This window comes from Nelumbo lutea, chromosome 3 (assembly GCF_056320005.1).
Source record: "Nelumbo lutea isolate HS-2025 chromosome 3, American lotus-T2T, whole genome shotgun sequence".
NCBI classification, from domain to species: domain Eukaryota; kingdom Viridiplantae; phylum Streptophyta; class Magnoliopsida; order Proteales; family Nelumbonaceae; genus Nelumbo; species Nelumbo lutea.
In genome coordinates, this window is record NC_142686.1 from 17308884 (window position 1) to 17320600 (window position 11717).

General features: G+C 36.5%; 1 protein-coding gene across 7 annotated transcripts; it reads left to right on the forward strand.

Moving 5' to 3' along the window:
* The first annotated feature begins 206 nt into the window (after positions 1 to 206).
* LOC148863261 (protein FAR1-RELATED SEQUENCE 5-like) lies at positions 207 to 8801 on the forward strand. Of its 7 annotated transcripts, XR_016109141.1 has the most exons (6): positions 560 to 692; positions 1492 to 3663; positions 3760 to 3858; positions 3934 to 4007; positions 7039 to 7104; positions 8153 to 8801. XR_016109141.1 is itself a non-coding variant. In XM_088975011.1 (4 exons), exons 1-3 carry the CDS (start codon positions 651 to 653, stop codon positions 4003 to 4005), a joined length of 2481 nt encoding a protein of 826 aa, XP_088831137.1. In that variant the 5' UTR covers positions 560 to 650; the 3' UTR covers positions 4006 to 4007; positions 5738 to 6476. The 7 variants fall into 7 exon arrangements, 1 of the variants encoding a protein (XP_088831137.1); XR_016109138.1 differs by lacking the exon at positions 560 to 692 and adding an exon at positions 207 to 355 and having other exon boundaries at positions 1492 to 3858; XR_016109140.1 differs by lacking the exon at positions 560 to 692 and adding an exon at positions 207 to 355 and having other exon boundaries at positions 1492 to 3858; positions 3940 to 4007.
* The last annotated feature ends 2916 nt before the right edge of the window (positions 8802 to 11717 follow it).

Here is an 11717-nt window from a genome sequence, read left to right on the forward strand (position 1 = left end):
TTAAAATTAAAAACAGTCTCTTTCTGGTTTCCCATATACGTACAGTATCGTAAATCCTTGCTATTTTATATTATCTACAGGATATAGTCTATATTCTTATAGATCTTAAATACTATCTAGAAATATAAATTGGACCGTTGGATTTTACTGAAAATATTGCCCCGAGACATCGAACGGCTAGAGTCTGTTTTGTATTTTGGCTCTGTGGGAAGAGGACAGCTTCCTCTCTATCCTCTCATCGTCCTCGTCTTCTTGTTCATCCTCTCCGTCTCCAATCCCCCCCCCCCCTCTCTCTCTCTCCTACACACTTACACAGGCTGACTACTGCTTGCAAGGACGAGGAGAAGAAAAGGAGGTACCTGTCTGAAATCTTTTCTCTGGTTTGACGTTTCCCGTCGACAGGAAGAACCCCATAATTTTAGGGTTTCCACCATCTTCATTTCAGTACTAGAACCCATATTGGTCCTTTCTTAAATTTAAATTTATCATCTTTTGTTTGATTTTCTATCGTTCAAATGGATAAAAGTTTATTTTTTTCAGACTTTTTTTTCTTTTTTTGTTTGTGGGGGGGGGGGGGGGGGGGGCGGGATGGGGAGGTAATGTGATACAGTTCAGTGGTGGCATGAACTCCCTCGAGGCTGAAATGATTTATGGAGAAATCATCAGGAATGGTAGTGTTCTGGACTGCATTGGTATGATAATGTTATTAATTGACAATATTTTCTTTTCCCATCATTTTGTATCCAAAAGAAGTTTTTCGTAAAGCTAAAATGTTCATTTTTTTTTTTTTTTTCTAATCGTCATTTGATCAACATTTTGTGATGGATTGAATTGCGGCATTGGTACAAAACATTGCGACATTTCAGATATCCCCTAGCAAATTGTTTCAGAATTTTCTTTTCTGGGTTTTGCGCACTGTGAAGCAGTTGTTACTTTAAGCTCCGACTTATTAAAGGCAGTAAAATTCTTTCTTTTGTTCTGTGTGCCACACTTAAGTAAAAAAGATAACATACTGAATTACCCCTTTGAGACGATGCCCTGTTAGCTGTTTCAGAAGGAGAGACAAGAAATGGACTCGGTTTCTTATTTCTTTCATTCAACAGTCAGTTTTCTACTCATAGGTACTCATCTACTAATCAACTAGTTTTTGAATTAAAATATAGGTTTGTACTCGATTATTAATCTCTTGTTGCGCTTTGTGTGTGTGCGCGCGCGCGTGTGTAAGCAAGGCCGTTTCCTTTTTTGTTGTACTTCGCAAATAAAATCTGGCAAATTATCCAATGATGTCGTTTCAGTAATCCTCCCAACCATTTTGGAAGAAAAGGAACTACTTTATTTGTTTTTTACCACGATTTTGGTAGAGTGCAGTAAACTGTCAATATGCTAGTCATGTATTCTTGTGCTTGGTTACTTCATTTTATTGCGAGAATTAATACATATATGCTATGATATTTTTAAGATTCTTCAATCTTCCTTTTGACATTCTTACAGGAAAAACAAAATAACATGGAAGAAGAGCCTGTCGGTCAAGGTAAAGAGTTGGTGGATGCATTCGTGACTTTGGAGGATGAAGGTGAAGAGTGCTGTGTTGTGGAGGATGTTGAAGTTCCTATGGTTCTGGATGATGCGAAGAAAGAAGATTCCATAAACATCGAATTATCTAAATGTCTCGTTGGTGGGATTATAGAACCAACTCTGGATATGGAGTTTGCTTCTGAAGAGGATGCTAGAAACTTCTACAATGCATATGCTAAGCAGATGGGCTTTAGCATTCGGGTGAATTCATACTATCGTTCAAAGAAAGACAATTCTATTATATCTCGAGAATTTTGTTGTTCTAAAGAAGGTTTTCGCCGTGAGAAACGTGCGAGAAAAATAGATTCTAGTGATGACACGAAAAAGAGGAGGGCCCGGCCAATCACAAGGGAGGGTTGCAAGGCACTGATGACTGTGAGGAGACGAGACAGTGGAAAATGGTATGTAGCAAAATTGGAGAAAAACCATAATCATGAATTGGTTACTCCAGCAATGCGGCATTTCCTTCGATCTCATCGGCAGGATTATGATCCAAAGAAAAGTTTGATTGATACTCTAGGATCTCCCTTGATGGGTAGTAGCAGTACTCTTAATGTCTTTTCTGAAGATTGTGGTGAGTTTAGTAAGATGGGATTTGCTGCACCAGATCATAATAATTATATTGGAAAGGGACGGCTTAGCACCTTTGGGATGGATGCTCAAAGTTTACTTGGTTTTTTCAAGATTATGCAAATGAATGATCCTGCCTTCTTTTATGCTATACAGGTTGATGAAGAAGATCGTCTAAGCAGTGTCTTTTGGGTTGATACAAGATCAAGGATTGCCTATAACTGCTTTTCTGATGTGGTTGCCTTTGACACAACTTATCAAGTGAATCAGTATAAAATGCCATTTGCTCCATTCACTGGGGTAAATCATCACAAACAATCAGTATTGTTTGGTTGTGCATTGCTTGCAGATGAAACGGAATCCACATTTGTTTGGCTTTTCAAAACCTGGCTTGAAGCAATGTCTGGACGCCAACCAGGCTTGATAATAACTGATCATGATTTGGCTATAAAGAATGCTGTTGCAAGAGTCTTCCCAGAGTCGTGCCACAGATATTGCAAATGGCACATCCTAAGCAAAATGCCAAAGGAATTGGGGCATATATATAGTATACTTCCAAAGACATTCCAATTGGAATTTGAGAAGTGCATCAACAAAAGTGAGACGACTGAAGAGTTTGAATTAGCTTGGGATTCACTGCTTGATAAGTATAATCTTAGGGGAAATGAGTGGCTTCAGTCATTATATTTTGATCGCAAAGAGTGGGTCCCAACTTATTTGCGAAATGCATTCTTTGCAGGGATGTCTGCAAATCAACGGAGTGGAAATGTAAACTCACTTTTTGATGGATATGTAAATGCAAGAACTACTTTACAAGATTTTGCAGAACAGTATGAGAAGGCATTGGATGATCGGTTTGAAAAGGAAGCAAGGGCAGAATTTGACACCTTCTACACTAAACCTGTTTTAAAGACTCCACTGCCTATAGAAAAACAAGCGGCAGAAATTTATACAAGAAAAATATTCTCAATATTCCAGGAAGAAATTTTTGAATCTCTTGTCCTTGCTGTGAAAAAAAGTGGGGAGGATGGAGAAACCAGCATATATGGGGTAGCAAGATTTGATGAAGAACATAAGATATATTCTGTTGCATTCAATGTCTCTGATCAAAGAGCTAGTTGTAGTTGCAAGATGTTTGAGTCTGAAGGCATCATCTGTAGACATGTACTTGCAGTGTTCAAAGCAACAAATGTGTTTATGCTTCCAGCACATTATATCCTGAAGCGATGGACAAGAAGTGCCAAGGATGAGGTTGGATTGGGTATGTTGCCTTCTGTTGAGATGCAAGCTAACTCTCAAAAGGCCAAGAACTTGCAATACAGTATTTTATATCAAGAGGCCATTAAATGTGCAGAGGAAGGAGTTGCATCTGACCATAGTTTTAGGGTAGCATTGAGTGCTTTACAGGAGGCTAGGTATAAAATTCTTGATGCAAAGAAAAATGCTGCTAATGCCTCCAAAATTGAAACCATGGGCACAGCAAGTTACCAGGAAGGGAACAACACAACTGGGAGTCAGGTACATGGTTCAATCCAAATAACTGCAATAGATACTGAGAAGATTAGGAATGAATCTCCTACCAGTAATAACAGACCCAAATCTGTATTAGAGCAGTCAGCAAGCAGAATTAGTACATGCACCAAATGTGAGTGTCCTGGGCATGACAGTCATACTTGTTTGTGGTTAAAGGATCCAGGGACAAATACTATTCTGGTAAGAACCTTACTTTAAAGTCAAGCTTTGTATTGAACTGCATAAAGCCCCTGTCATTTATATTCTCTTTCATAGGGTCAGCAAAATCGAAACTTGGTGTCCATGGTCAGTCCATGTGGAGCACAAGACAATGTTCCTCAAAGTTAAAGGTAACTTGTTTGTTGCTTGGGTCTCTTTTGTTTGTCATCATTGATGCATATAAGCCAGCAATATAGTATTCTATGGTTAGTGAGTTAATGGCTACATGATGGTGATGTTGGCGAATTGGTGCTTAGATCAGCTTCTGCATACCTGTATTTGTTCTCATTGCTATTTATTTGGGCCTGGAATTTGTCATCGGTTGCATGGTGATTTTTGTCCTCTCATTTTTTTAGCGTTTTATGTGTTTGGTAAGAGTGCAAAAAGTGAATGCACTGATGTGAATGCAAACTTGTTCAAATAGAAGGATGCAAACCTGGTTCATTTTTGCACTCATAAATTTACAAAGTCTTGTTTGGTTTTGATGCATGCAAACATGAATCTCAAGGCTGGAGCCAACTTATTTTACATTGACCAACTTTGAGTGCAAGAACAGTTGAAAAGACAAATTTACTTTCATTTTTAGTGCAAAAATGTATTCTTACCAAATGCCTGCAAAACTGAACCGTAGTGCAAGTTTGCTTTGGTTCTGCATTTGCACTTTTACCAAACATAGCCTCATGGAATTTTTGGAGTCAGAACTAGAAATACATATATGATCTCTGTTTTTTACTTGTTCATTCTTCATAGCTTTGTTTTCTTCTTCTAGTGCTGCACAATGAAATATTTACAAATGTCAGGAGGTTTCTGTCTTTCTCCATCATGGCCTTTTATTTTTGCTTGCCTGTTGGAAAGAACTTCTCTTACACTGTCAGTATGCAGCCAAGATTTGAAACCATTTCAGCTCTTTGGTAGGTATTAGTTGGGTGGCTCTGTCCCCTGTTTTAAAAGTGCAAGGGCCATTTTGCGCTCGAGGTGCGACACACATGCCTTTTAGAAGCAAGGTGCAAAAAATGCTAAAAATTCAAAAACTGTAAAATATTAAACACGGTATTAATTAAAAATGTGTACTTAAAATTTAAAGTAAATGTTTAAAAATCCTATTATCTCAAATTAAAATACATTAACATATAATGTAAAACATATTTAAAATGAAAATTTAAAGATAAGATCAAGCATAACATATAAAACATATTCAAGCATGTAAACTCTTAATTTCTTTACTTTTTTCCCAATTGCATTACTTCAAATAGCTAGTTATGTTAAACATTATGCATTCCTGATTCTATGAGTTGCCTTTGTATCAAGCCCCTTGAGGCAAGCTCAAACAAGTCCATATCAGGGTCTTAAATTCTTAATCCCTGTAAAAAAGGTTTTTTTAACTTTAAGGGTCTTCTGAAAATATCTTTTATTAGGATGAATGAATGAGCAACATTAACAAAGATACTTAAGTATCTTTCATTAGCAGCAAATATGGCGTTTTTTGATGTTTCTCATTCATTCATTCAAATAAAAGATATTTTTAAAAGACACTTAAAGTTATAAAACCCTTTTTATAAGGATTAAGAATTTAAGACCTTGATATGGAAGCACAAAAAGAACAGGAAAAAATGCACAAATTTTCAAAAGGTGCATGCCTGGGTTGAAGCACTAGGCGCCCTAGACGCACGCCCAGGTGCACCAGGCAAGTGCCTTTTGAAAATGCTGTGCCTGGGACCTAGGCAAGGCGCATACCCTAAAATGCACCTCGTCTGTGTGGCTAGGCATACCTTTTAAATCACCGGCTCTGTCAGAGATTATGGGTTTGTTCATCTCAAATATTTGGCCTTGCAATACATAAAGGAAGAAGATCCTTTTGCAGTGTTCGAGGGCAACTATTTTTATGGGGTTTATGACATGGAAGAAATGGCAGAATTTTCAAAGACAAAAATCTGGATGCAGAGTGCCTGATAGAGTTAATTATGATCTGAATAGCCTATTGAGCCTTGAACATTAATTTTCCAGTCTGTTATCATGAATGATTTCCTGAAAGGCTGGCATATTATTGCTGATTTTCAAATCAGCAAGCAGCAAAGGTTGGTTGAGTGGATTGCCCTGGAGGCAGGTAGATTAAAATTCAACTTTGGTGGCTGTAGTTTGGGTATCTGGGCCAATCTGGTGTGGGAGGTGTTGTGAAGGATCATAATGGCAATATTCTACTCAGTCTCAGCTTTTCACATCCTGTGGGTCAAGCTATTATTCTTTGGATGAAGAAGCAAGGGGAGATCCCATGGACCTTCAGAGCTTTGATAAGAAAGGCTTGGATCCTTAGGAACAGTTTAAACAGCTCGTTCAACTTGGTTCCTAGCCAATGCCTTGGCAGATTGATTAGTAGAAACAGGACTGTTAGAGATCAACTTATTTGGGCTTGTCCTGGGCTGGGAATTAATTTGTAAATTTGTTTTCTATTTCTGTTTTCAGTGCCTTGTTGCCTGATTGGGCAACTTGGTTGTGGATGTTGCACTATTTTATTTGTTTTTGATTAGTGAAATTTCAGTTATTTATCCAAAAAAAACTATTGCCACGTCTCTCCTTTTTGAGGGATGATTGATTTTCAATTATTTGGGTCCATTTATGTAGTGATCAATCTGTTTCCATTACTTTGATTTCAGCATTGATATCTTATGAAATGCATTTTATAATTGCACTGATTTAAACTTCTCGTTTTTATTTTCCTAATTATTGATGAATAGCTCAGTCTGTTTGGACCGCAAATGAAATGGATACACGAGATGGAAATGGAAACATGGAATCCACTATAAATTCTCATGTTTATATTGCGCCTGTTTCTAGGCATGCCTTTTTTTTTTCTTTTCCTTTTTCTTTCAGTGCACACTAATTTCCATGGCGGAGGCTAGTAGTTTTATTTCTGCTAATTATGAAGGTTTGCAATGGCTTTTGCTTCTACCCCACAAATCTAAACACAGCGTAGTTTTTTTTTTTGCTTGGGTTTTTTCTTGTTGGATATTCCTCTTAATTCCGACACCCTTTGGTAATAAAATGATAAAAGCATATGTTTATATTGTTTTGACAATAGTACCTTGTGTATATCAAACTTTTAAGTTGAGCAATTAAGGAAACCTTTGATACACTCGTATGATGTTCGTCTTTGACTCTTTGCAGATTTCATATGACTTTTTCAACAATGAAATTCATTTTACACCCGCAAATATTGTACAGAATTATGAGGTGAGGAAAAAAATTCCCTTTAGTCAAATATATTGGGTTTGTTTCCATTATTGTGAAACCTTGTCAGCATCCTTTATAATTGGTTTGTTTCCATTGCTGAGCTTTGTCTTTTAGATCTTCTAGGCCATAGATATGAGCATAGTCGTACCTATATACAGGGCCCTGCTGAAGAGATTTCTTTTATGTTCAGCGCATTGATGCAAAAACACCGAATGTAACCATCTAATGCATACTCTTCCCCAGTCTGTTTTGTCTAGTTAAGCTCTACCAGTCTGGGGAAGAGTATGCACGACATGATTATGAAATTCAATTGGTTGTTTTCTTTCTATACAAGATCTTGTTGGTGGGATGTTTCAAATGATGAACCCTGCTCACTTTCTCTTTTATTCTTTTCATTGGATCATAGCACTGGTCTCCATAGGTTAGAATTTGTGTCATCACTTAACTTTTTCCTTTGTTCATATTGTACCCTTTTGTGTTTTTTTTTTTTTTTTTCTTTTTGCAATCTTTTTATTTAGTAATTCATTCCAGAGAGCAAAGGAAAATTAAGGTTGCACATCCTCAAATTGTTTGGAATTTTTGATAAAAAGTGGAGTTCCTATATTCTCAAACATTGTGCTATATGTTGTGCATGTGGTACATTTGAGCTTAGGGTTAGTCAGGATGGCACAACTAGGTCCTGACACTCTGACTTTAGTTCATAGTTCATAAAATAAGAGGAAAGCATGATTTTAACCACCCAGTCAATCTTTCTCTGAAGTTAACCCTCTAAATTTTCTCATGATTAGAAAAAGTGATGGCTTGGATAGTTATTTTGACTGAACCCATCTTGCTACATGGAGTGGCAGGTCCCTGAATCTTGTATACCAGTCTTGGAGAAGTTCTGTCTATACAAATTTTGTGTATAGACAGAAAATTTATAACCTTTTTCTTCTATATTAGTAAATTTTCTTTTTATTTATTTTCAAAGAAATACAAATATTCTGTAATCCATTCACTTTGGTCATGTAATTTGGCACTTAAAGTGTCTGTATCTCTATGTTTGCAGCGATCTTCAGCACTGCAGCTGTTTAAAAGGGGAAGAATTATTCCTATTTCTGGGGTCAATAGTGCAGAGATATTGATAATTGGAAAATGGAGAAGCTGCTTTAGTTTTGTCCTTGAGGTTCTTCTTGGGCAGCACCTTTTGCTAATAACAGGGCCACTAATCAATTCTTTGTCAGATCTTTCCTTCTCCTCCTTTCTTGGATGAGTAGTCTCATTTGTAAGCATTTCTGGTTTTGGGCCATATAGACCATAGTGGTTAACTGATCTTCCTAGTGATTAGGGGCCTAACTCTTGCGTCAGGAGTTTATTCAAGAGTAGAAGTAACAATCCTTGATCGAAATTTGTCAAATGGCATAAAACCTTTTTTTTTTTCTTGGGTCAAGGACAAGAGTGTCAGTTGGTATTGAGTCACTAGATTATTAAGATATGGACCCATTAAGGATCTGAGAAATAATTAGGTGTTTTCAGGAAACAGTTCCTGTCTGGTTTCACAAGAGGTACCTGATAAATTAATAAGATTATGATAGTTTTAGAGTTTAAGAGCAAAATAGTTCTATGTATTCAAGTATTTCTATATTTTTATTGTTATTGGTGTATTGATTAAAACTTTGCCGGACAATGTTAAGAGAAATTGAGGGAAGTGCATTGTATCAATGAGCAGTTACAGAGGCAGTAAAACATGAGAATTTGACCAACTCGCAAGATACATGTGACTGTTAAAATGGGGATGATGTCAAGGTGGGTTGTAGTTGTACCCATCTGCGGCAAGCTCTCTTTGTCCGATGGATGAGACCTGAGAGATTGGTTTATCGAAGAGGACGTCCAAAGTATAAAGGTTTTGATGATATAAATTCATTTTGAATCAAATCTTGTTCAAAGAAATTCCTCGGAATTGATATTCATTTTGATTGCTTTATTGTCTAGTTCTAGTATTTTGGTATTTTGCTGTAAATTTGTTTTCTACATTCGGTAAAAAGGAGTTTAGATTTCTATCGCCTCTTAATTGAATCACAGCCTTCACATTTCATGACTCAGAATATCACTGATTCAGTCTCTTGGACTGATCTTTGGAGTATCAAATCAATTTATTTGGCGCCTGTTGCATATAATGCTTTGCCAACCAGGGTGCGTCTTAAAAAAAGCTTTGCCTCATATAGATCCTAAGACCCGTCTGTCCTGCCCACGTTGTGCTGATGGAGATGAAACGGCTATTCGCCTTTTCTTCTACTCAAGGTTCAAGTATCAATACGAATCTGCCACTTATCGTGCCGGTGGTTTCCCAATACGTCCCTACAGGGGTGTATCAGGTTTTTGACCGGTTTAAGAAGTGGAGTCTTAAACCGGTCCTCTGAACCGGTTTTGAAAATAAAAATAAAAAAAAAGTCTAATAAACACTATTTATATTGCCCAATATATCCCTACCAGCGTGTCAAACGTATCGATATTTTGAACCTTGCTTCAACTGTCCTTTACAGAAAGCTAATGCCTACTGGAGATGCTATATTATGGATATCAATTCCCATAACTCCCCAGCAAAAAATTAAAAAATTCATAATGACCATTTAATCCACAGTTACCGGATGCACCTATTTCATCGTCGATGGCTGAAACCTCCACTTAGGGTTGTCAAATTAATTTTAATGGTGCCACCTTTACTGTAAAATCGGGAGTTGGTATTGCTATTAGGGATGACCATGGACGTTTTCCTTTTGCTCGAGCGATCCCTCTTCATCCTTCATTAGCAATAACTATAGAAGATTAGAAGCTACTGCGTTACTGGAAAACATTCCATTTGCTGATCCTTTGGGACTTAATCCTGTTATTTTGGAAGGTGATGCAAAGCTCATTATTCAACTTTTGTTGGAGGACATTTCTTTCCCTCCTTGGAGTGTTTCTTCACTCATCAAGTTGCAAGAGTTTTGCCTTATCTTGCTCGGGTACTCAAACATGGCCAAGTTTTCAAAACAGGACCGGATTGGAAAAACCGGGAACCGGTCAGGTGATTGGTTTTGTTTTATTCCAGAATCGTTATTTTCCTAAAAACCGTTAATTTGGTCAGCAAATCACTAACCTGGGCATTCGAACCGTTTGAACTGTCCAACGGTTTGGCCGTTATTTATTTATTTATTTTTTATGTCAGAACGGCCCATCCATTTGGTTCGAACGGTCAAACCGTTCGAACTGGGAACCAAACCCTTGACTGGTTCAGTTTTAAAATCCTTGGTCTTTAGTTCCTGATTTCCTTGTATCTACATTATCTATTGATGTAAATTGAAACTTAGTTGTTGAGATTAGCCTTCAGGCATTCAAAAAAAAAAAAAAGAAAAGAAAGTTGTTCTCAAGCTTGCGATCTCTGTTTATGCAAGCAATGTAGGGATGCAAATGGACTGGATCATGATCCAATCCTATTTTTGTTCGATTTGAATAACCCTTTGTTGAATTTTTTGGATCATATATAATCAGATCCGACTGAAAAATCGGATTGGATTTGGATCATCCCTATTTGATCCAACCTATATATGTGTGTGTATGCATTTACAAACATATTTAATTATAAAAAAGATATGTATATATTAATATATTTATTTATAAATATGTTTATATTGCATCTTTTGTAATGTTTTTTTTTATGAAAATACATGTATATATTAATATATATGGTGAAAATAGTTAAAAAAATACTTATATTTTTTATTTTTGTTTATATAAACTTTTATGTTTTGTTTTTTCTTTTAATAATTATTAAATTTTTCATAATTCGAATTAGATCAGATCAGATTCAGAATCTCAGATATCCAACATCCTTAACGGATTCATATTTGAATCAACATTTGTGAGATCTAATCCATTTGCATCCTTAATCCAGACCACCTGTGAAACAGTACAAGAAGCTCCTTTCCAATATCTTCCCTCGATTTCAAGATGCCGAACCGAATGATAGGAAATTGGGAAGCTTTGTGAATACTTCAAAGAACCCATTATATTTATACCAAAGATTACAATTTTTCTAGAATAACAGTCAATTGCATAATTTGAAAGACAAATTTCTTCACTACTCTTATAGTTTAGCTAATTGATTAACTCTATCCTTACTGATTATATATTGTTTAAAGAACTCCTAATGTTTTTTATAAAAAAATAAGTACCCCTACTGTTTTTGTCAATTGACATTATCATTCAATACTAACAAAAAGTAAAATATCTAATTTGCCCTTCATTATTCCTCAAGTTTACAAAATAAAATCCATTGAAAATTTCAAAAAAAAAAGGAAGTAATGTCTCCGTTTTCCATTTCCTCTCTGTCTCCAACTCCATCTCGGTTTTCCATTTTCCGTCTCCATTCTGGTTTCCGTCTCTGCCTTAGTCTCCATTTTCGCCTCCGTCTCAATTTGCGTCCTTCATGTCGGGACGGTGGTGGGGAGAAAATAATCCTTTGGACCAGTAGATCGGCTTCTGATGAAAGGAGTCTGAATTACAATAACCGAATTGAGTCAATTGATGTACATCAGCACTGCCTTTGCACCTTCCTCTCTTTTTCTGTAAATCCAACGTGCAGTGATGGAGAG

What these genes read in the sequence shown, in the direction of transcription:
- LOC148863261 (XM_088975011.1), top strand. Translation starts at nt 651, where the DNA reads ATGGAGAAATCATCAGGAATGGTAGTGTTCTGGACTGCATTG. An exon ending in TAGTGTTCTGGACTGCATTG is followed by an intron (nt 693 to 1,491) that starts GTATGATAATGT and finishes ACATTCTTACAG; the next exon opens with GAAAAACAAAATAACATGGA. An exon ending in CAGGGACAAATACTATTCTG is followed by an intron (nt 3,859 to 3,933) that starts GTAAGAACCTTA and finishes TCTCTTTCATAG; the next exon opens with GGTCAGCAAAATCGAAACTT.